This window comes from Brienomyrus brachyistius, chromosome 1 (assembly GCF_023856365.1).
Source record: "Brienomyrus brachyistius isolate T26 chromosome 1, BBRACH_0.4, whole genome shotgun sequence".
In the NCBI taxonomy this organism is placed as follows: Eukaryota; Metazoa; Chordata; class Actinopteri; order Osteoglossiformes; family Mormyridae; genus Brienomyrus; species Brienomyrus brachyistius.
In genome coordinates, this window is record NC_064533.1 from 40918452 (window position 1) to 40941286 (window position 22835).

At 39.6% G+C, this 22835-nt stretch overlaps 1 protein-coding gene across 2 annotated transcripts; it reads left to right on the forward strand.

Annotated features, from left to right (window-relative positions):
* Positions 1–319: 319 nt before the first annotated feature.
* LOC125704102 (NEDD4 family-interacting protein 2-like) lies at positions 320–21520 on the forward strand. 2 transcript variants are annotated; one of them, XM_048969440.1, is made up of 8 exons: positions 320–652; positions 12030–12186; positions 13234–13364; positions 14530–14617; positions 16458–16582; positions 16761–16827; positions 19452–19557; positions 20110–21520. In XM_048969440.1, exons 1-7 carry the CDS (start codon positions 617–619, stop codon positions 19553–19555), a joined length of 708 nt encoding a protein of 235 aa, XP_048825397.1. In that variant the 5' UTR covers positions 320–616; the 3' UTR covers positions 19556–19557; positions 20110–21520. The 2 variants fall into 2 exon arrangements, with proteins under 2 accessions (XP_048825397.1, XP_048825390.1); XM_048969433.1 differs by having other exon boundaries at positions 19452–21520.
* The last annotated feature ends 1315 nt before the right edge of the window (positions 21521–22835 follow it).

Consider the following 22835-nt stretch of genomic DNA (forward strand, 5'->3'; position numbering starts at 1 on the left):
CACAAAAATTGCAGTAGAATTCCGCCTTTTACTAATTACTCTGAAAAACTGTTATATAATTTATTGAAAATTTAGTTTAATCCTTATTATTATATTTATGACATGGAGTGTGTGTAATGTAATGAAAAATGCGTTAAATTTGATACATGCTAATTGTTATTGGTGACTAGTAAATTATTATCTCGCCCAGCAATAAAAATCTTACATACTTGGATGGAGGTATTTAAGCTTCATCGAATATCACTGATTTTCCACAAATGCGCGCTATAACCAGGAATCCTGCGAGCTGTCACAGCGGCTAATTACTACTGAGCCGAGCGAAACCGAGTGAAGCCGAGGCGGGAGTCCGTAGTCCTCTGCCGTTGCCGCACGTCACGTTGCCTGCGGTTGTTTTTTTTCTCTATTTTATTATTTTTTTTATCTCACAGCTCTCTGGGTCTGGGTGCCTTATACAATGTTCTTTGATCTAGGAAGTCGCGTAGGCACCGTTTACGCAATTTAAACCATCTGACCTGAACGACGTGGGCCCCCAACCGCAGCGGGAGAGGTGGTTCAGCGGAGTAGCAGCGTTTGATCTCGATTTCCGCTAGCCGTCTTCGCTAGCTTAGCCGACGCGATGGACCATCACCAGGCGGCAAGCCGATACCGAGTGGTAAGGAAACAAATAGATCCCCCGATACTGCCCGAAACAACGAGTAAACCAGACAATATACAATACATGTAACTAAAGGTGTGGTATATGATATAAGCGTACGAAAAATATAACTACTTGAACATCGTTGTTATCCACACTTCCGCATTTTTAGCTTGTAAGCTAGCTAGCCGTGTGGGCGTACGTGCCAGCTTGACATCGCTAACCATCGGCCCTCAATTTCCATGAAACGTAAGCCTTTAATTCAGCATGTTGTATATGCAAATAGACGTTTACTGTTTCTTCTCAGTGGTTGTTTAGACGTGGGCATAAATGCGGTGCACGAGCACGGCTTTATTGCGGTGCGATCGGCCGTAGTTCATGGGAAAGGGCGCTTATGTGTTACAGTCAGTGTAGGCAATTTGAGGCGTTGTATATAGACCATTCATCGATGAGCGTCTATGGTACTTTTGATCCTGTCTTATCAGTGTTTAATATTGGCTTTCATGGAGCATTTTGCTCTCTGCGTGATGGTAGATTGACACATAAGAAAATCAACCAACGGAAAATCAAAAACATGCGATTGCGTTTTGAACATGCTGATCTAGTGGATTGAAGAAAACTGAAAGCTTGCTGTGACGTTCATATCTTGCGTAACACCTTTCATGCTTTTCCTGATGTATAAATTGAGACAGTTGTATTTTTTGTATAATGGTGTTATTTGGCTGGTGTTAGACAACCTTTGCCATAAGCGAGCTTCCAGGCTCATTGCAGGCCTGTGTTAGATAATCTGTATGGAAAATTCACAATGGATAGAAGTGTCGCCTCAGACCTCCTAGGTTGGGGGTTGCCCTGTGTTTCTGTGCATGTTCTGAGTAATGTGTGGGTTTCCTGCATGTACTTAATGTTTCTCTTGTTTTCCAAAGATATGTAGTTGGGCAAAGTGGCAGTTATTGATTATCTACAGTGTGTATTGTGAAGTGTGATTGTATGTGCTCTTGATGGATTGGCATTCCATCCAAGGATGGAATAGAAAATATGTATAATAATAACAATAACATAATCGTCACAAACAGATGAAAGTATTGTAGCTAAAATGCATTTTTATGTGCAGTTAAACTTTTGATAATGAACTGATATGAATGCAAGTTTTTGTGTATGTAATAGGCAAAACGGCAATATTATCAGGAATCGGCAATCTCTGGTGTTTGTCTGATAGTGATTCTTTGGCAGTTATCACCAGCAAAACAAGATATCAGGAATGTATGTATGAAAGTATGATTAGGTTTTCAGTTCAGCATTCTACCCCCCCCCCCCCCCCACACACACACACACACACCTTCTTTGTATGCAACATATCATAATAGCTTTTGTATATTCATCTAGCAACTGCATAGCTAATTCAAGATCCCATTGGTGGCCTGGACCCTATCCCATACAGCAAAGGGCATGTGTGTATTGTTATGCTACCCAAAAATAAGAATCTCAATAACTATAGAAATGCAGGGGAATCATTTCGTAATTGTAAAGGAATACTTAATGCTCTCTAGAAGAATATTTAAATGGCTGGATTAAGTAGTTTAGAACACCTTCATACATTAGTGTCATTGGAATTAAATGGAGTTATCCAAGAGTGTAACATACATAGTATCCTTTGTTATACATCCTCAGAGAAAACACTTTTTAACAAAACTGTTACATTCTGTTGGTGTTGCTAGAGAATTGTAAGAAAAACTAGTTTCCCAAGCCATCAGATAATCTGACAGTGGCAGCTGGTGGAACTGGAGATCATCTTACAATGGTATGACTCTTTTATGCAAGAACCATGCTGTTTACAAAATTGGAGACCAGTACCATCCCAGTTTGTTTACATCTCTACTGCTTTAGGAGTTGCTTTGGAAAGTAAATGTGTTAATTGATTCCCAGGTAATTGGAGTGCTGATGGCTGGGTGTCATAACTACACATAAGCTGTTGTTCTGAGTTCTAAATTCTAAATGATCTTGCATAAAATGCTTCAAGGTGAATTTTAAGCCTTGCTTATGAATATTTTATTTGCTGGGAAATTTTGCAATGACTTTTACGCAGTGAAATGATTGCTGCCAAAATATTGGCGGATGCTTTTCAAAGCGATGAATGGCAGTATGACTGTTAGTGCTGGGCGTTGTACCAGTTCATACCAAAAATAGTTTTTATTATTGTTATGATATGAATTTTTCTTATACCACAATACCAGTTTAAATAGCCTACACAACATTTGGGAAGTGGCGCAGCTGGACACTGTTTAAGGGGAGACCTTTTTCACTGGTGTACCGTGAAAGATCAGAAACAGAAGATACAGCTGACGCTATAGTTGAAAATAATGAGACACTGGGGTTGTCAAATCGATTCTCAGATATTAATTGATATTAAAAATTAGTATCTGATACTCATATTCAACATTATTGATACCATCAGTGCGGTTTTCACCTCATTCATCACACTTCATACAGCACCACTACAGTGCAGGCGCGCATGCACGCACACACTTGTGCAGCACCTTCCCCCCTCTCAGCCACTGAATGCATTTACCCTGGTTAACACACGCATACCGAGTTGGCCAAACATGACAAATTATGCTGTTGAAGGCACTTTGCAAGCTGCTTTAGTAAAAAATAAAAATGCAAAAGTGCCGTTTGGAAGTATTTTGCTGACGAGCATGGAAAGGCTAAGGATATTGATAAGCCTCTATGCAAACAGTGCTACGATTTTTAAACACATTCAGAGAAGGCAAGTCTAAATTCAATATATTTTGTAATATATTCCACTCGTGCATAAGAACAAAAGACAGACTTCCTCAGTTCTGTGCATGTGGTGGAAGACTAAAGGAGAGGTTTAACTGATGAACAGGTATTGTATGTGTTAGTGTGGAATGTCAGCATACAACATATACAGTACAGGCCAAAAGTTTGGACACACCTTCTCATTCAATGTGTTTTCTTTATTTTCATGACCATTTACATTGGTAGATTCTCACTGAAGGCATCAAAACTATGAATGAACACATATGGAGTTATGTACTTAACAAAAAAATGTGAAATAACTGAAAACGTTTTATATTCTAGTTTCTTCAAAATAGCCACCCTTTGCTATGATTACTGCTTTGCACCCTCTTGGCATTCTCTCGGTGAGCTTCAAGAGGTAGTCACCTGAAATGGTTTTCACTTCACAGGTGTGCCTTATCAGGTTTAATTACTGGAATTTCTTGCTTTATCAATGGGGTTGGGACCATCAGTTGTGTTGTGCAGAGGTCAGGTTACTACACAGCCGACAGCCCTATTGGACAACTGTTAAAATTCATATTATGGCAAGAACCAATCAGCTAACTAAAGAAAAACGAGTGGCTATCATTACTTTAAGAAATGAAGGTCAGTCAGTCTGGAAAATTAGCAAAAACTTTAATTGCGTCCCCAAGTGGAGTCGCAAAAACCATTAAGCGCTACAACGAAACTGGCACACATGAGGACCGACCCAGGAAAGGAAGACCAAGAGTAACCTCTGCTTCTGAAGACAAGTTCATCCGAGTCACCAGCCTCAGAAATCACAAGTTATCAGCAGCTCAGATCAGAGACCAGATAAATGCCACACAGAGTTCTAGCAGCAGACCCATCTCTGGAACAACTGTTAAGAGGAGACTTCGTGAATCAGGCCTTTATGGTCAAATAGCTGCCAGGAAACCACTGCTAAGGAGAGGCAACAAGCAGAAGAGATTTGTTTGGGCCAAGAAACACAAGGAATGGACATGAGACCAGTGGAAATCTGTGCTTTGGTCTGATGAGTCCAAATTTGAGATCTTTGGTTCCAACCGCGGTGTTTTTGTGAGACGCAGAAAAGGTGAATGGATGGATTCCACATGCCTGGTTCCCACTGTGAAGCATGGAGGAGGAGGTGTGATGGTGTGGGGGTGTTTTGCTGGTGACACTGTTGGGGATTTATTCAAAATTGAAGGCACCAGCATGGCTACCACAGCATCCTGCAGCGACATGCCATCCCATCCAGTTTGCGTTTAGTTGGACGATCATTCATTTTTCAACAGGACAATGACCCCAAACACACCTCCAGGCTGTGTAAGGGCTATTTGACCAAGAAGAAGAGTGATGGAGTGCTGCGGCAGATGACCTGGCCTCCACAGTCACCGGACCTGAACCCAATCGAGATGGTTTGGGGTGAGCTGGACTGCAGAGTGAAGGCAAAGGGGCCAACAAGTGCTAAACACCTCTGGGAACTCCTTCAAGACTGTTGGAAAACCATTTCAGGTGACTACCTCTTGAAGCTCAGTGAGAGAATTCCAAGAGTGTGCAAAGCAGTAATCAGAGCAAAGGGTGGCTATTTTGAAGAAACTAGAATATAAAATATGTTTTCAGTTATTTCACCTTTTTTTGTTAAGTACATAACTCCATATGTGTTCATTCATAGTTTTGATGCCTTCAGTGAGAATCTACCAATGTAAATGGTCATGAAAATAAAGAAAACACAATGAGAAGGTGTGTCCAAACTTTTGGCTTGTACTGTATATTGAGGTAATTTGCCCATTAAAGCCTTTGCAATAAATCCAGGCAATGCATTTTCCTTCTAAGAAAAGGAAATCTATAAGCAGTTAGCCAACAAACACGTTAGCCATAGCGGATAGGCGCAATGGCTAATAATAAAATAATATTGTTAATATGGGAACAATACAAAAACGGAAAACAAAAATGTGTCCTGTAAAATGTGGTAAATGACCTGTCATACTTAGACAAAACAAAAAAATAGCATCATGTACCGTGAAACCGATATAACTTTGAAAAATACCGTCATATAAATTTTTGGTCATACCGCTCAGCTCTAATGATTGTTTTGAAGGACAACATCAAGAACACATCAAATGTGGATGGTAATGTTGACCGAAACTCCACTTATGTTGTTATTAAAGTACAACCCTAAATCAGAAAAAGTTGGGACAGGGTGAAAAATGTGAATAAAAAAATAAAGCAGTATTTCACAAATGTCCCTTAACTTTTATTTCATTGCAGACAGTATGAAAACTTACTTTATGTTTTTTTTGGTCAACATCATCTGATTTGTAAATAAACATCCATTCTTGCCGTTCAGGCTTGCAACACATTCCAAAAAAAGTTGGGACAGTACAGCATTTACCACTTTGTACAGTTCCCCTGTCTTTTAACAACACTTAAAAGATGTTTAGGCATTGAAAAAATCAAGTGACTAAGTGTTGCAGGTGTTAGTTTGTCCCATTCTTCCTGCAAACAACGTTTTAGGTGCGCAACAGTACAGGGTCTTCGTTGATGCATTTTTTGTTTCAAAATGCGCCAAACATTCTCTATAGGAGACAAATCAGGGCTGCAAGCAGGCCAGTCAAGCATCCGCACCCTCTTCTTAAGCAGCCATGCCTTTGTTATGTGCGCAGTATGTGTGGTTTGGCTTTGTCTTGCTGAAATTAGCATGGGCGTCCCTGGAAAAGACGTTGTCTTGAAGGCAGCATTTGTTCCTCCAAAACTGAGATATACTTCTCAGCATTGATGGTGCCATCGCAGAAGTGCCAGTTACCATTGCCGAAGGCACTGACACAACCCCATACCATGACAGACCCTGGCTTTTGGACTTGTATCTGGTAACAGTCTGGATGGTCCTTTTCCTCTTTGGTCCGCAGCACACGCCATCCATTTCTTCCAAAAAAGATGTGAAACACCGATTCGTCTGACCACAATACACGTTTCCACTGCACAATGGACCATCCCAGATGCCTCTGAGCCCAGCGAAGTCGACGGTGCTTCTGGACACTATTTATGTAGGGCTTCCTTTTGGCACAGTACAGTTTTAGTTGGCATTTCCTAATGTAACTACGTACTGTAGTGCTTGAGAGTCACTTCCTGATGTAGTCCTGATCCCACGCAGTTATATCATTTATTGATGAATGATGGTTTTTAATGCAGTGCCGTCTGAGGGCTCGGAGATCACGGCCATTCAGTTTAGGCTTGCGCCCTTGGCCTTTGCGCACGGTGATTTCTCCAGATTCCCTGATTCTTTTCACTATGTTATGCACTGTAGAGGGAGGAATGCCCAAATCTCTTCCTGTCTTTCTTTGAGAAACGTTTTTTTTTCTTCATCATTTCAAAAAATTTTGCCCGCACTTGGTGGCAAACTGGCTATCCTCTGCCCATCTTTGCTCCTGAAGGAGTAGGCCTTTCCTCGATGCTGCTATTGTACCGAATCATGATTGCAATCACCTATTAACATAACCAGTTTCAAATCACATCATTATTTAATGATGCAATGTTGCAAGCCTGAATGGCAAGAATGGATGTTTGTTTACAAATCAGATGATGTTGACCAAAAAAAACGTAAATTAACTTGTGTTCATACTGTCTGCAATGAAATAAAAGTTAAGGGACATTTGTGAATTACTGCTTTATTTTTTTTACCTATACATACTTGTATAGGCAGTATTAAATGTAAAAATAACACAATGCAAAATTAAGTTGATACCCTAATGAGATGCCTATTTCTTCATGCTGAGGTTCTTTAGAAAAAGATAAGCATGTCAACACTCTTTGAAGCAAGGCAACTGCTACCAAATCTTATCTTATGAAGAAAAACCATTTTAAGCATAACAATTTACCACAAGCAATCACAGCACAGTAAGAGTAGACAGATAATCAATATTACAAACTCCACACCCAAGAGAGTGCAGAATGTTTTTGATGCAGCAGACCCAAAAAAGCAGGCAAAAAGTATTGTGGCGAGTGGTCGTCATCTTAATAAAGATAACACTTTTTTAAAATAAAATATTCTTTATTCTCCGTTCTCTAAAATACTCTCTCTTTTTAAATCACTATTGGTTTAATTAATACTAGCAGCAGCACAGACAAGCAAACCAACAGTTTACATGACGCTGACGGCTATACGCTAATGAAACACACACATTCCACAGCAAACATTACACACTGACATTTACAATTAACTATAATTCAGGAATGCACACAAATTTACCCCATTTACAGTTTTCCCCAATTGTTTACACACATTTTCTGAAAGCATGCCTCATATCGTCAGAACTCTACACACAAATCAAAAACACACACACAATGGGCAAAACCCTTCAAATCTCTTGCAAAATGATTCAAAAGAATGTAATTCTTTCTCAAAATGTTTTGTTTTCAAATGACACAAAAAAACCATCATATGAATAGACATTTATAACCAGTTGATCATTGATGTGCTTAATTACATTAACATGACCACTTCTCCAATCATCATAATGATTTTAATGACATAGTCTTTTTTTTTTGTTCAGTGTTTACACTTACTACAGACAGTACACAGGCCTACATAAGTGCATTGTAAAATATTTCAGAATATTGTTTTTATACAAAACGCACAAATGCACGATACCAAATATATTTTGCAGTATTTTTCCCACAAAAACAATGTACACAGTGTTCATCACAACCAATGGTGATGAATGACACCATGGTTGGCAATTGCTGCACACATTGTGATGTTCCCACCACTCTGGCCAGGGACTTCAACAATGGCATGCTGGCCAATGACATTCCTTCCCCGCCTTCGTCTTTTTGTGAGGTTGAATCCAACCTCATCAATGAAGATGAACTGATGCTCCACTGCAGCCACCTCTAGCTCAAGGACTCTCTGAAACACACGTGATACATAATACAGACTTGGAGTGGTCACTTTTGTGAAACACAGAGTATGATTACTATACAGTACTGAAATATGTATACTGTAATTTATACAGTGTTGAGAGTATGCATCAATTGTAGGTTTGTATGGGACTTGCGCATAGTTATATTGCAATTCTTTGACTCTTTCTGAATTGCGTTCAAATGGCAGCCTGCAGTGTTTAAGCTTACCCTATCAATATTTTGAAATATGTTGCTGTTTTCTATTTTTCTTTACATTTGCTGTAATGTTATGGCATTGTTTTCTAGAACCATGTTTATAATTTCAGTCTCCTGTTCGTGTTGGTAATCTTTCAGTTCTGTAATACACATGGTATACTGTGAAATACTGTAAATACTGTAGGCCTACTGTGTAGGAATACAAAGTAGGAATACATTTCCCAAATACTTGAAACATGCTTCACAGTATTTTCATAGGCAATACTGTACTACAGTAATGTACTCATTGAGTACAGTGAGATCTTACCTATTCTCATTTCGGAAAGTCCATTTGATGGATGCTAAAGTGTACCTGCTCAAATTTGGCTGTACTCTTTGCCCAGCCTGCTTCATTGTTGGACCATGGTTGACCACATGGTCAACCGAAGTGACTTTGATCTCATGAGAGATTACTTTCCTTGGCTTACCTCGCCCTCGTCCTCCCCGTTGTCCTCCTCTTACTCTCACTCCTCTGGCTCTGCCTCTGTTTCCAACGTTGGCATCCATTGTTCCAAAACAGAAGAGCTCACCTGTTGCCCTTTTATAAAGTTCTGATTTCTAAATTGCAATTGTGTGACAGGTGTTTACCTATGTTATGAGCTAGTATGCAAAGTAGGGCAACTGAATTTACAATTTTGAATGACAGTGTGTTCCTTGTGAAAACAGATTTTCTTCATGAAAATTGCGCCAAATGCAGAGAATTGTGTGTAGTGTTATGAAAAAAGTGTGTTTTAAAACTGCAATTTGAGTGTAAAGCAGGAATTGTGCTTGTGGTTTAGCAGAATTGGTTCAGAGGGTTGGTGCATCAATTACATGTTGTAGTCATTGTGTCTCAAGTACAAGTAATTGTGTGTAAACAATTAAGAAAAACTTTAAAGATTAGCATGGTACAAAGCATGCTGGGCGCTGACCAATCTGGGCATCCCACTATGTCATCCAGTTGCCAACAGTGGGTGGGATCATTGCTCATGCATCATGGTATTATTGAAATGACGTTGACCATGTCAAGGTATGCGACTACCTTTAGTCAGGAGGTGGGTAATTTACGGCATCTGCTATTGTATAATAACATTTAAATTGTAGCCCTTAAAAATAAGACAATCCAATTTTTTTACGATTGTTTTTTGCCCCCCAAAAAATACGTCTTGCATTTGTGCCAATACGTGTAGGAAAATAACAGCCATTTTGTAATACCATGGTTCATGTTTGCGTATTGAACCACACACCAAACAGTTAGATAATATTACGTGTACTGATGAACTCCTATGATGCTTTTCCACCAGACCAGGTACTGTACTTCAGGTACTTCAAGAAAGTATGGTACTTCAAGGTGTTGGTTTTTCACTGGTGTAAAAACAGTTACCAGCACTGAATGACTTCACAAAGGTGAGGCTGGGTATTTTGTACTGAATTTGAAAAATGGCTGTAGCATATTACAATGCGTGTTATTAATTCCAACAGGGAACGTGGGGATTTTGTTTCGCTAAAATATTTCTACTTTGTCATAGAATAAAAAATGTCAGCTTACATTGCAATTATAATTATTACTTTTTTTGGATAACCTGATTTTTGAACATGTATTAGATCAAGTTTACCTCCACTGCTTTTGCATGAACGCTGCATGCATTCTGAGATAATCATTGTCATCTTTGCTATTTAAATCACTCCTACATAGGTTTGTGAACTTGTTTTTGCTTTATAAACGCTCCAGTATTTTTTACAACAAAAAAATACTATACTGCCGTAGTATATTAATTGAAAAAAATCTTATGCCATCCTTTTTGTTTTATCTCTTCTTCCAACCAGATTGAAATGTTTTTTTTTTTTTTTTTTTACTTCGTGTATCGTTGTTTTCCAAGTTCTTAACTTTTTTTTTTCTTTCTAAAGATTGCGGTTGTATTGCACTTCAGAGACAGGCTATTTCCATAATCAGTCGACAAAGAAAGCGTTCCCACCCTGAAGTACCAAAGAAGTGCCCCAGCTGGTTTGGCACTTTTGGTGCTGCTACTCAACTAGAAGTCATTAGAAAAGGGAAAGTACCAAAAGTATGATACTTGCTGCGGTGGAAAATAATGCTAAATAAGGCTCTCCTAATGTGGTCAGGTTTGCCACTGTCTCTAGCTGCGATGATTGTTTTTGAGTAACAACATGTCTATGAAAGTATTGCATCCCCTCTAACTGCTTTATAGTGTGGGTCATTGCTTTTGAATCATATCAAATCTTTCGTGAGCTTATAAATAATGACACATGAGAAAGTCAGGTACCAGTTGCTGGCAGCACTTGTGCTGCAAATACATAGAGTGTCAGTGATATAGCAGTCCTGGAAGTGAATCCCATGTTGCTTAAAAAGTTTCAACATGTTCTTGGTGTTTGCACCCTATGAAATAATCATTTTGCAGACATTACAAATGTTCTTATCGTTTTTCTTTGTGAAATATAGCCATGTTTTGCACCACTTCTTCCTCTCTGCTATGGTGACTCCTTTTTTAAGGCAACAGAAGACACACGTGTATGATGATGATAATTTGCAATCAATGCGCACCTGCTGGCATCAATAAAGGAATTGATAGAGGCATATGATGCCAATGCTTTGGAAAATTTGAAACCGGTCCTCTAGTGGCACTGGTTCTCAATTTCATCCCTATTCGCGTAGCTCTCTGAGTGACTATGGAATCTCTCATTTCTCTCAGTAACTTTCTAACTTTTTATTACAGTTAATTCTGCATGTTTAATATAATGAAACATTTTTAATTTAATAATGAGTCCAAACCACAGTGCTTCCCGTGCATTCAGTAGTAATTTTGTACATACAGGGGCATAACATAATTGATACATAATTTAGATGGTTTGTATATTACATACAAGTGTCTTGATAGCATATGACAAAGTAATTTGATGTGCATTGTGTACACTACTGTTCATTTAGAAATTGGTAATAAATAGACTAATCATTCAGGCTAGCTGACTGTTATGGGTAGTAGTTAGGGGTGCCTCCCGTAACCCTCACTAATGTAATGGGGTTATATCAAGTCTTAAGTCACTATCAGTATTCCATCAACAGAAAAACCAGGGTATGCAAATTAGGATAATTATTCAGCATGCAAGGTCATTGATTAATACCACACTGCACCAAAAATAAGGATGTGTTCAAATCATGTGCTGGTGTGACCAACTGAGAAAGCTGGAAGCCGCAGTGCTACTACTAGAGCCCTGATCTGGAAGGTTTCAAGTCCCAGGCTGGCAGAGTAATCATACCACCTGAGAAAAGCCCTTAACCCCAGCTATTCCAGGGATTGACCCCAAACATTCCTCACCTGTATGTCACTTAGGACAAAGGATTCTGCTAACTATATTAACCTAATGTAAATGAGTTGTCTCAGTACCCATATACAGGATGCAGGCTTGTCTTTGCAGTGTTTTTCTCATTAATAATAATTAAAAAAATCATCTCCTATGTGTCCAGTTGCATAATGAGGATGACCCCTCTGAAGCTTCCTCCAGAGCTGAGGCTTCTACATCCAGCCATGAGCCCCCTCTGGCAGAACCGACTTTGTCAGTTGATGTGGAGGCACCACCCCCTCCATATGCCAGCATTGTGACTGGAGCAACGGCAGCACCAGGTAAAATAATCTTAGGGTGGTCTACAATCCAAATAAGGTTGTGCAATACATTTATGAGCAGAAGGTAGTCCTGTACTGTGCTTTGAGGGTGCCTGTACCATATAAGGCGCAAAAATGCCTTTTGAAGGAAAAGGCATTGCGTCAGCATACTATTATTACTATTACTTTTAAACAATATTGTTCACAAAACAGTGTTTTTATGCTTTATTTTCAGCAGATTATTGAACTTAATATATGGCTATCTCTTAGTAAACTACACTGTGCTCTAAAGCATTTTGTTGAGGTAACTATGCATTTCCATGTAACTGCCTGTCCACTGCTTTAGATATAACTGTGTGTCTTTTGCAGTGTCTTTGTTAGTCAGAAAAATGCTGGTTTGTGCAGAGAAGTGCTATTTCACTCTGTGCCTTGCACACACTGGGCCATTTCCTTAGAATGACTTGTCCTATAAAGCAAGGTAGGTCATTATATTTAGAATACTGTACCATGGCAAATCCAGTAGATGGTTGGGTGTATGATCCACACATCATTATTTTCACTGCGAAGTACAGCCTTCTGGCATGCAATGTGAGGAGGTGCAATGATCTCCTTACAAGTGAACATGAAAGATAATCACAACTATAATCCCTCAAACATCATCAAGGTGCTTTCTGTTTTCAACTTCATTACAAGCTTTACCCTGGTGCTTGTTTGTTCATTCATTATTTATGTTTTTAATTGACAAATATCAGGTCACAGTGGCTTCAGAGAGCACTGACTGGGAAGAGAAACACTTTCTCTGGGTTAAGTTTTGTTTCATGTAACAGCAATGCAGTCTACTTTTCTTGAACTACCTAGAAGTGGCAGAAAAACCGGTCTAAACCATTAGTCGTCTCTGTTTCCTCCAATACATTTTCCTCCAACATAAAAAAGTCCTTTCTTAGTACTTGCCCTCTGACGAAGGGCATATGGCTCACAAATGTGTGAACCCTGTTGTGTCTGTGCCTACCATTTAATAATTGACCAGCACACTGACGATAAGGCCTTTCTATCTCCAATGTCCCACAGAGGCTGGCTTTCAGGGGGACTTCCCGGTCCCTCCCCCATACAGTGTGGCGACCTCCCTCCCCACCTACGATGAGGCAGAGAAGGCCAAAGCGGCCGCCATGGCAGCAGCAGCTGTGGAGGTGGCACAGCGGGTAAACCTTTGGTGTTGCCTTGACCTAGCTACATGGGATCGGAGAGGGAGGGGAAAGCAGTGTAAATGGGGCAGAACAGAGCATGACAGAGCCTCTTTCTCCACACAAGATTTTTGTTTGCACCAAGAGTGCTAAAATAAGTTTCCTTTATTATGTAAATAATAAAAAAGGTCAGTTGGAGCAGTTCAAGGGCAACTACCCATGGTAGTTCTGTCTGCTTTCACTCTGCTTGGGTGTCTCAAGTACAGATTAAGGAAGTTCTTTACGGACTGATGTGGGCAGCACCTGCTGTACCTGTACCTGATTCTGTTTAGCACCACTTTGATGTGATATTTGGATAGTGTTACCCCTTTTTTGAGCGGTCTCTTGTTTTGTGAAGTGCATTATTATGGATATGCTGGATATCTACTAGGCAAAGAGGATGATTTTTTGTTTCAGGTTCAGACGCTCCTCTACTTGCGAATGAGATGCGTTCCAAATGGCTGTTCATAACTTAAAATGTTTGTAAGTCGTTATTCAACCTTATTTTAAGGGTATTCGCAAGTACAAAGAATTAGGATGCTGTGAGTACGCATGCCACACTGGTTCGCGGTGGGAGTAGCGGGCAGAAGTCATACTAGGTGGAATTGGCACGCAGAAAAAAAAATTTGATGTTGTGGACAGGAAACGGGAGCCCAATGAACACAATTTGGACTTACAGTCCTCTTCGTTCGTATGTCAGAAAATTCAAAAGTAGAGGAGTGTCTGTATTGCTGTTCAATGAAGTATTTGATTCGGAGGAAAACATAAGTATTATTGTACAAGCAAAACAATATGACATTCTGAAAAAAGGTTGCCAATGATCAAAGCTTGCTGCCGTTCTAAATATTTACTGGATCAGTCAAGCACTAATGAAATCTCTTCACCAGCCCGTAGACATGAGTAGTCGATTGTTGAAATATTTTGTTACAACAAATCTTCAGTGCTCTTTCCATAATGCATTTGGCAGGTAAATGGATGTTAATAATGTTGAACAAAATTTATGTTTTTACATATATCTATACCTATTTCTTGGAGTATAATTAAAATACAAAACGTACACAGACACAGCCTCAATTTAGTGACTGTGCTCCTTAATTCTGCTTCCCGTCTGACCCTTGGGAGTAATGCATTTCTCTTTCTGAAGGAGGAGGAATTTCCACCCCGGGAGGATTTCAGTGATGCCGACCAGCTGAGAGTTGGCAACGATGGGATTTTCATGTTGGCCTTTTTCAGTATGTAACTTAACTGGATTTACTTTTTAACAAAATTATTATGATCTACAACACAATGAATGTTCACAAAGGCAAAATATATACCTGGTTGTGAAATTTCTGTAGTAACTTTCCAGAGATTGTCAGTAAGAACAGGCTGAAAATTTAATATTCAGGTGTCCTGTATCAGTCAATGAAATAATATACATTGCAGCCCATAATTAATTGGAGTGTAGGAGTTAGAATTGAAATGTTTAATTAAATTGAAACATTGTAACTAAACATGCAACCACCGGGGGGCATCCTCTGCTAAGCTGCCATTATGAATATACACTGTGCAAAAAAAAGTAAAGGAACACTTTAATCAGAGTATAGCATCAAGTCAGTTAAACTTCTGGGATATTGATCTGGTCAATTAAGTAGCAGAGTGGGTTGTTAATCAGTTTCAGCTGGTTTGGTGTTAATGAAATTAACAACAGGTGCACTAGAGAGGCAACAATGAGTCGACCCCCTCAAAACGGAAATGGTTAACAGGTGGAGGCCAGTGACGTTTTCCCCTCCTCATCTTTTCTGACTGCTTTTTCACTAATTTTGCATTTGGATGGCGCATCAATACATTCTGTTGCCAAAAAGTTTGCTGTCTCCCCCAGCACAGTCTCAACAGCATGGGGGGAATTCTAGGAGACAGGCAGTTACTCTAGGAGAGCTGGACAGGGCCGTAGAAGGTCCTTAACCCATCTGCAGGACTGGTATCTGCTGCTTTGTGCAAGGAGGAACAGGATGAGCACTGCCAGAGCCATACAAAATGACCTCCAGCAGGCCACTGGTGGGAATGTCTCTGACCAAACAGAGTCAGATTTCAGTGAGGGTGGCCTGAGAGCTCGATGCCCTCTAGTGGGCCCTGTGCTCAATGCCTAGCACTGTGGAACTCAATTGCCATTTGCCATAGAATACCAGAACCTGATGCCCACCACTGATGCCCTGTGCATTTCACAGATGAGAGCAGGTTCACCTTGAGCACATGTGAAAGTCGTGAAAGGGTCTGGAGAAGCCGTGGAAAATGTTATGCTGCCTGCAGCATTGTTCGGCATGACCGGTTTGGTGATGGGCTGGGGATGCATATCCATGGAGGGACGTACAGACCATGAAACGCTAGACAATGGCACCTTGACTGCCATTAGGTATCGGGATGAAATGCTTGGACCCATTGTCAGAACCTGCGTTGGTGCAGTGGTTCCTGGGTTTCTTCTCGTGCACGACAATGCCCGGCCTCATGTGTGCGAGAGTATGTATGCAGTTCCTGGAGAATGAAGGAATTGATACCACTGACTGGCCCCCATGCTCGTCTGACCTGAATCCAATAGAACACTGGGACATTATGTTTTGGTTCGTCTGACACCAAGATCCCCCAGGACACCATCCGTGGTCTCATTAGGACCATGCCCCAAGATTGTCAGGCATGCATACAAGCACGTAGGGGCCATACAAACTACTGAGTACGATTTTGAGTTGCTGCAATGAAATTTGGGCAGATGGACTAGCCTGCTGCCTCATTTTTTCACTTTGATTTTGGGGTGTCTTTGAATTCAGCCCTCTGTCGGTTAAATTTAACTTCCGTCAAACAATGTGGCATCCTTTCATTCCTAACACATTACTCATTCCATATCAGTGTAGATATCCAGCATGTTTTTTTCCTACTGAGAAGTGATGTGTTTTCAAAGTGTTCCTTTAATTTTTTTTGAGCAGTATACGTAGGCCTTATTGTTTTGTGTTGTATTTTACTTGCTAACTTTTGTTAAGAAATGCTAGATTATGTTAATATAAATAAATACCAGTTTCTTCCCCTCTCTCTGTGAAACAGTGGCTTTTCTTTTCAACTGGATTGGGTTCTGCTTGTCATTCTGCCTGACCAATACTATAGCAGGCAGATATGGTGCCATCTGTGGGTTTGGCCTCTCTTTGATCAAGTGGATTCTCATTGTGAGGGTAGGTGTGGCGGGACATCTGTGAGTAATTGTTACATGGACTTGTTTGCGACCCTAGAGCATAAAAATATTGGGTTTCAGTTTTTTTCTGATACATTTAGATCGGATTATGCAGTTTTTTGTAAGGAATGGTGCAGTATGCTAATTGAATGTAAGGCGTTGCTCTTGTTTCATTTCAGTTTTCAGACTATTTTACTGGATACTTCAATGGGCAGTACTGGCTCTGGTGGATTTTCCTTGTTCTAGGTGAGTAGATATATGTAATCTTGTTGCCTTTAGAGAAGGTTGGATCATTGCATGGTTTATGAATAGTATTGCTCTCAGCTGCATTGATACAAAAGTGCACTTATCACAGTGATCCTTTGAAATGTATGTAGTGGTTATATCTATATGCAGGTAGTAAGATTGTTTGATGTAATTTAATAAGACTTATAGTAAGGATTTAAACTGTTTATTTTCTTATGAGTGCTGCCCCCAAGCGATTCAGTTTAGTATTCCCTGTTATCCACCCAGTAATATTTTATACATTTAATTTTTATTCTTAAAATTCAAGCACTTAAATACAACGTACTGACAAGCGTTTGCGAGCAGAAAACCCCTCCTTCCTATGTGCCCACATCTGCACAATACTCACTAGCTTGTTTGGAGTTTAATTAGTCTCAAAACCCCGGACCTGGCCCACATATGCGCCCATCCTTTGTACTAGCTTTTACTTGCTGGACCCTCTCTACACGCTTGCGTCTGCACAACATTTGCTCACTCCACAGGTTGAGTTTTGAGACTTTGGAAGCGGAAACAGTGACTGATTTCTCCACTTCGTGGATTAGTCTCTTTGAATCCTGTGATTCACTAGTTGATGAGAGAACAACCATTTTCATACTCTGTCATGATGTCGGAGCAAGGAAGTCTTACACTAAATTAACATCTTTCAGAGATTCTATTTTAATATTGCATGTAATCAGAACTATTCATATATGGTTCAGAATGTAAAATTTAATGATTTGTTGATACCAGCCGATAAATATACCAATGTGAATAAGGTGGGTACCGGAACCATTTTTCCCTACTTCAAGCACTGTACATATATACCAGGACTGTACATATGCTCTATAGAATTTTTGGTGATCAGTAAATGGATTGCATTTAAATAGCGCATCTTCTATTCCTAAGAGCACTCAAAGCACTTTACAATTTTGCCACACATTCCCCGATTCACGCTCCCATTCACATTCCAGTGGCACTCAGTGGTGCCTTGGTGGTCGGGAATTCGAACTAGCAATCTTTCAATTACAAGTGCGCTTCTCTAACCATTAAGACACCACTGCCCACTGTACAATTTGCTGTACAATATCCCATTCTGCAGTGACTTTTATATACATTAAGATGAAGCGGGAAATTCCAGCAATCCTGCATTGAATTCCAAGCGCTGCTTTAATTAACTACACACACGCCTGATTTCAGATACCACCGTGTACATACAACATTAAGATAGGGTCTCTGAAAAATGTTAACAGTGCAAGACTTCCTTGCTCCAACATCATGACAGAGCATGAAACTGGTTCTTCTCTCATTGACTGGTCAGTGATTATCTTCTCCATCCTCCAAAGCAAACAGCCAATCATAGGATTCAAAGTGACCAATCAACGAAGTGGAGAAATTAGCCACTGCTCCCTCCTCCATAGTCTTAAAACTCAATCTGTTGACCGAGCAAGCGTTGTGTAGAGGCAAGCATGTAAAGATGGCCCAGCATGCCTTAGCGTGGGTTTCCTGCTTGCGAGCACATACGCGTGTGGGGTTCGGGTTTTGAAACTAATTTAACACCAAGCGAGTGTCATGCATATACGAGCACATAGGGAGGAGGGTTTTTCTGTTCACGAGAGCATACGTGTTGTTTTTATGTGCTTCAGTTTTGAGAATAATTGAATACCATAGTTTTATCCATTTACGATCCCACTGGTTAAAAACCTGCCACGGGGAACGTCAGACATAAGACAGGACACATCCAATGTGCAACATTCATGTCTGCTTTCATCAATGCTTGCGTAGAACAAAGATGAACTCAGGCTTTTGCCTCAATTGTGCAAGTGCTTTTTATAGCTCAGCAATTTCATTGTAGGCTTGAAATTACTCATTATGTGTCAGGGGCTGTGCTAGTCATTTTCTTCTAAGGATATGCTCCGTTTGTTTTTTACAAAACACAGTTATAGGCGATGTGACTTGTATGTACTGTGACTTATGTAGGCAGGATATTTGTTTGAAAACAAAATTGATACCTTTTTATAGCTACTTTTGGTGTTTTTTTCATACCTGAAATCTATTCTCAATTAACTCTTGCTGCATCTGAGGGACCTATTTTTTTGTGTCATCTGTTGCATCCCCCTTTGGTCATATGGCCTCACCACTTCACCATTGGGCACCCTCTGGACACTTCTGTCCCTCAGCTGATCACCTTCAAACTCCAAACCTGCATTCCATTGCACTCCCCTACCCCCAACATGGATTTCCTTTCAAACACGTTTCCCATATCAACCAACCGAGCACGCGCTGCATGGCTCTGAAGAGCAACCTTTTGCTTTGAACGCATTTTTTTTTTGTGTTTTTATCACTGGCACTGTGCCTCTAGTCAGTGCATCTGTTATGGGATTTACATAAAATTCATCTCCAGTTAAGCAGTTTGTCCAGTGGACCTCTCTATCTGGCAGTAGGAGTGGTCTGTACATCCTGGACATGAAGCTGACTGGGTCATGTTCACATCTGAAGGCTGCTGAATCAAATATTAACTTTTCAGACCCAAGTCACTGTAATACTGAAAATTAGCATAACTTGTATTTTTTAATAACACATTCATGTCCTTTGTCTTGTTTTTCAAGGTCTGCTGCTGTTCTTCAGAGGGTTTGTGAACTATCTCAAAGTGCGTAACATGTCTGAAAGCATGGCAGCGTCCCACAGAACCCGTTTCCTATTTACCTATTAGAGGTAAGGAATCTGCTCAGTCCTGTATGTTATGAGCCATGGAGGTAGTCACCGTAAAACCAAATGTGTATTTTTTTTTTTAACAGTCTGTTTGAGAATGGCTTTCATTTTGAAGCCTTTCTTACAATTATAAGTTAAATTTTATCTGTGATGATTTAAATTTTTAAATTGGTAAAACTAAATTGAGCAGAGGTGGTTTTTGACTGTGAACAGATGGTCTCTGGTTCAGATCCCTTGGCTTGCAAAGTGACATCACATTTGGGCAAAGCCCTCAACCCAGTTAGCTCTAAAGATGCTGGCTGACCCTGATCTCTGTGCGTCGCTTTGAACAAAAATGGCTGCCAAATAAATGTAAATGCAATGTAAATAAATTGATATGACTAAGGGCACTCTTATCATAGCAAGGTCTTTCTAAAAGTAAAGAATAGGATAGATTTTTTTTTTAGATTTGACAATTCTTTCTTTATCTTTTCTTAGTACTTGGTATGGGATAAATGTAACACCATGAGTGAAACACAGTAACTTCCTTATGTATTGCAGTCTTTTTCTTTTAAGGTTGGGCTACCAGATGTCCCCTGCCCCATAAATGTCAAAACCTCATTATGAACAAATTTAAAATATAAGCTGTATCCCAGGCTACAGGAACTAAGAAATGGCGCTGTGAACCAAAAACAAAAACTGCTAATAGAATACATAGAAAGGTCTTGTATTAACGCTTCTTTTAAAAATCCCCACCGATCATATTTACTTTCTTCCCCATGATGAGAAAACAAGCCTCATCCCAGAAAGCAGTAGTTGGCATGTTAGCAGCATCGGGTGTATTTGAAATGTGTTTCTTCCACTCCCCTCTCCCCACGATATAAGACGAACAATGAAGAGTTATGTAGTCCTGAGAATGAGTTACACAACACAGTTTTGCCACTTATTTTTCGGTCAAGATTTTGGAATCTGCGGACTTTGCACTGTATATCTGATATTTAAACAATATTCACTTTTATTAATCCTCAATCTGATTTGTGTCATAACTTAATTAGCCAATCCATATTACGAATTATTATACTATTCAAGAACTTTATTTTTTTCCTTTTAACATGACGTGTGACATTGTGGTGTGTAAATGTACAGCCTTGCCAATTGTTTATTAACTGGAATTTGTACTTAATCATGATATTTGCATTTTTGCAGTTTCATTTGAATTACAGATTTTGAAATGTAGCATAATATGCACAGTACAGAATATCTGACATTTTAACACTAGCTCCAAGGATGACTTTCTGTCCAAATTGTCCCCGGTGCTGTCCATCGCTTGAAATTTTTGTGGTAGTTTGAGTCTGATCTGATCTGATCTTTACATCCCTCATTTTATTGTGGACAAATACTGACCTGCCACACATTGGGACACATGCAGAATGTAGTATGCATGCACACTAGGGGTGTCTCTAGAGCATGGTGGGTTACCAGAGATGTGTCAGAACTCACACTTGCACAGCAGATGCTTTTGTCACTTCATGTTATGCTTCATTCTGTGCAAAGGCAGTAGATGGGGATAGGAGATTCCCTTCTGGAAGTATCATCAAGCTTGGAAGTTGGAAAACATTTATCCTTTGTTATAATTAGCTATATTTTTTTCTCTTTTCTCCCAGATGGAATGTATTTTCCTAAACTGTGCCATGTCTTGAAGTTGATTTCATAATTATTATTATAATTATTAATATTACTATTGAGCCCTACTCATGTCATTCCATAAGACACTGTTTAGCAATTTAAGGTCTTAGAATTAAAAAGACCACAAATGCATGGTTAACTTGATTGAGCTGGCTGATATAGTATAACAATGCAATATTAGTGTTTAAAATATACTTTTTTAAAATTGGAAACACTTCTGATTATCTTGACATATGTACGTTTAATGTAAATTGTTCTAAGTCAGCAGAACACTAATAAAGTTTAAAATGCATCTTGTAAATGATTCAGTTTTTATTGACTGCCTTGCATTAATTATTGGATGCCTTCTGTATTGAGGTATTGAGCACCATAAATTGAGTTTTTTTGCATCTTACGTGAGTTTCTCAACATATTCAGAAATGGTAATCTACAGTATGTATTACTTATGATAATGGTAATTGTCATAGAGGTGCTCTCTGCATATTTTATCCATGTCTCATTCTAAATTAGCTGAATGTCTTTACATTTTTTGGATTTTTTTCTTATTGTGCAAACATTGTGGAATGTGGTCTATGAAAAATTTGGTTCACAGGCAAAATTTTTGTGAAAAAAATGCATCGCTTCACGTACAAAATTTAGTTGACAAACAGATTCCTCGACCAGGTTCCTTTTTTAATATTAGTGTAGCTCCAGCGGGGAGCATATCCCAGCATCCTCCGCGTGCAATTGTAAATAGAAGGATCACAACAGGCACCCGACAAGCAGTACACAAATGGGGAAACACAAGGTTGTAAGACGCTGGACTGGAAGATGCACTCACGGTGGAAGATTTACACACACTAAATAACAAGGATCGAACCTGGTACACACAAGACATGAGCAAACGCATTCAACAATAGGGAAACACAACCATTAACATAGACAACAACAACAATACAAGCGTTAAGGACTGTTAAGAGCGTGATTTCCCCGGCAAGCAGGTCTCCATCTCTCTCTGCTCCCACGATGCTTCGATCCGCCCATTGCCACACTATATTGTGTTTTTGTTTTTATAGTTTTTAATATAGAAATTATTACTTGTAGGCTTGTGAACGAAGTATTCAAATTTCAATGCTTTCTTATGGGAAAAATTGCCTTGGTTTGCATACAAATTCGTTCACGACCACTTGAGGGTGGGAGATCCTTTCTTCTCCTACTGTGCTGTGTCCTATCTGTCCTGATGAAATACAGCAGTATCTGACCTGCTGCGTTATAGATTCCTTCCATAACCATGAGATGAACTCTTGGAACCACATGAGACCCTGAGACCAAACATAGGGCTCTATTTTGGTTATGTAATGCAACACGCAATGTAGAACTAACCGTTATGAGGTAGGTTTCCTGAAGCCTCCTAAATGCTACGTCATTTGTAAGTTCCACCTTAAGTTGTCTCTTAACGCTCTGACACATTTCCTGAAATGTTCTTGGTTAAGTATATCTTCCATAAGATATTCTTTCGTAAGGCCACTCTGTCTCTTGTCGCTGTTGTCGGCTCATTCTGCTAATTTAAAACCGTTTCATAACCAAACATCAATTAACGAAATAACTGGCCACCATGATAAAATTATTTTGTCTGA

What these genes read in the sequence shown, in the direction of transcription:
- LOC125704102 (XM_048969433.1), top strand. Translation starts at nt 617, where the DNA reads ATGGACCATCACCAGGCGGCAAGCCGATACCGAGTG. An exon ending in TGGAGCAACGGCAGCACCAG is followed by an intron (nt 12,187 to 13,233) that starts GTAAAATAATCT and finishes AATGTCCCACAG; the next exon opens with AGGCTGGCTTTCAGGGGGAC. An exon ending in GTGGATTTTCCTTGTTCTAG is followed by an intron (nt 16,828 to 19,451) that starts GTGAGTAGATAT and finishes TTGTTTTTCAAG; the next exon opens with GTCTGCTGCTGTTCTTCAGA.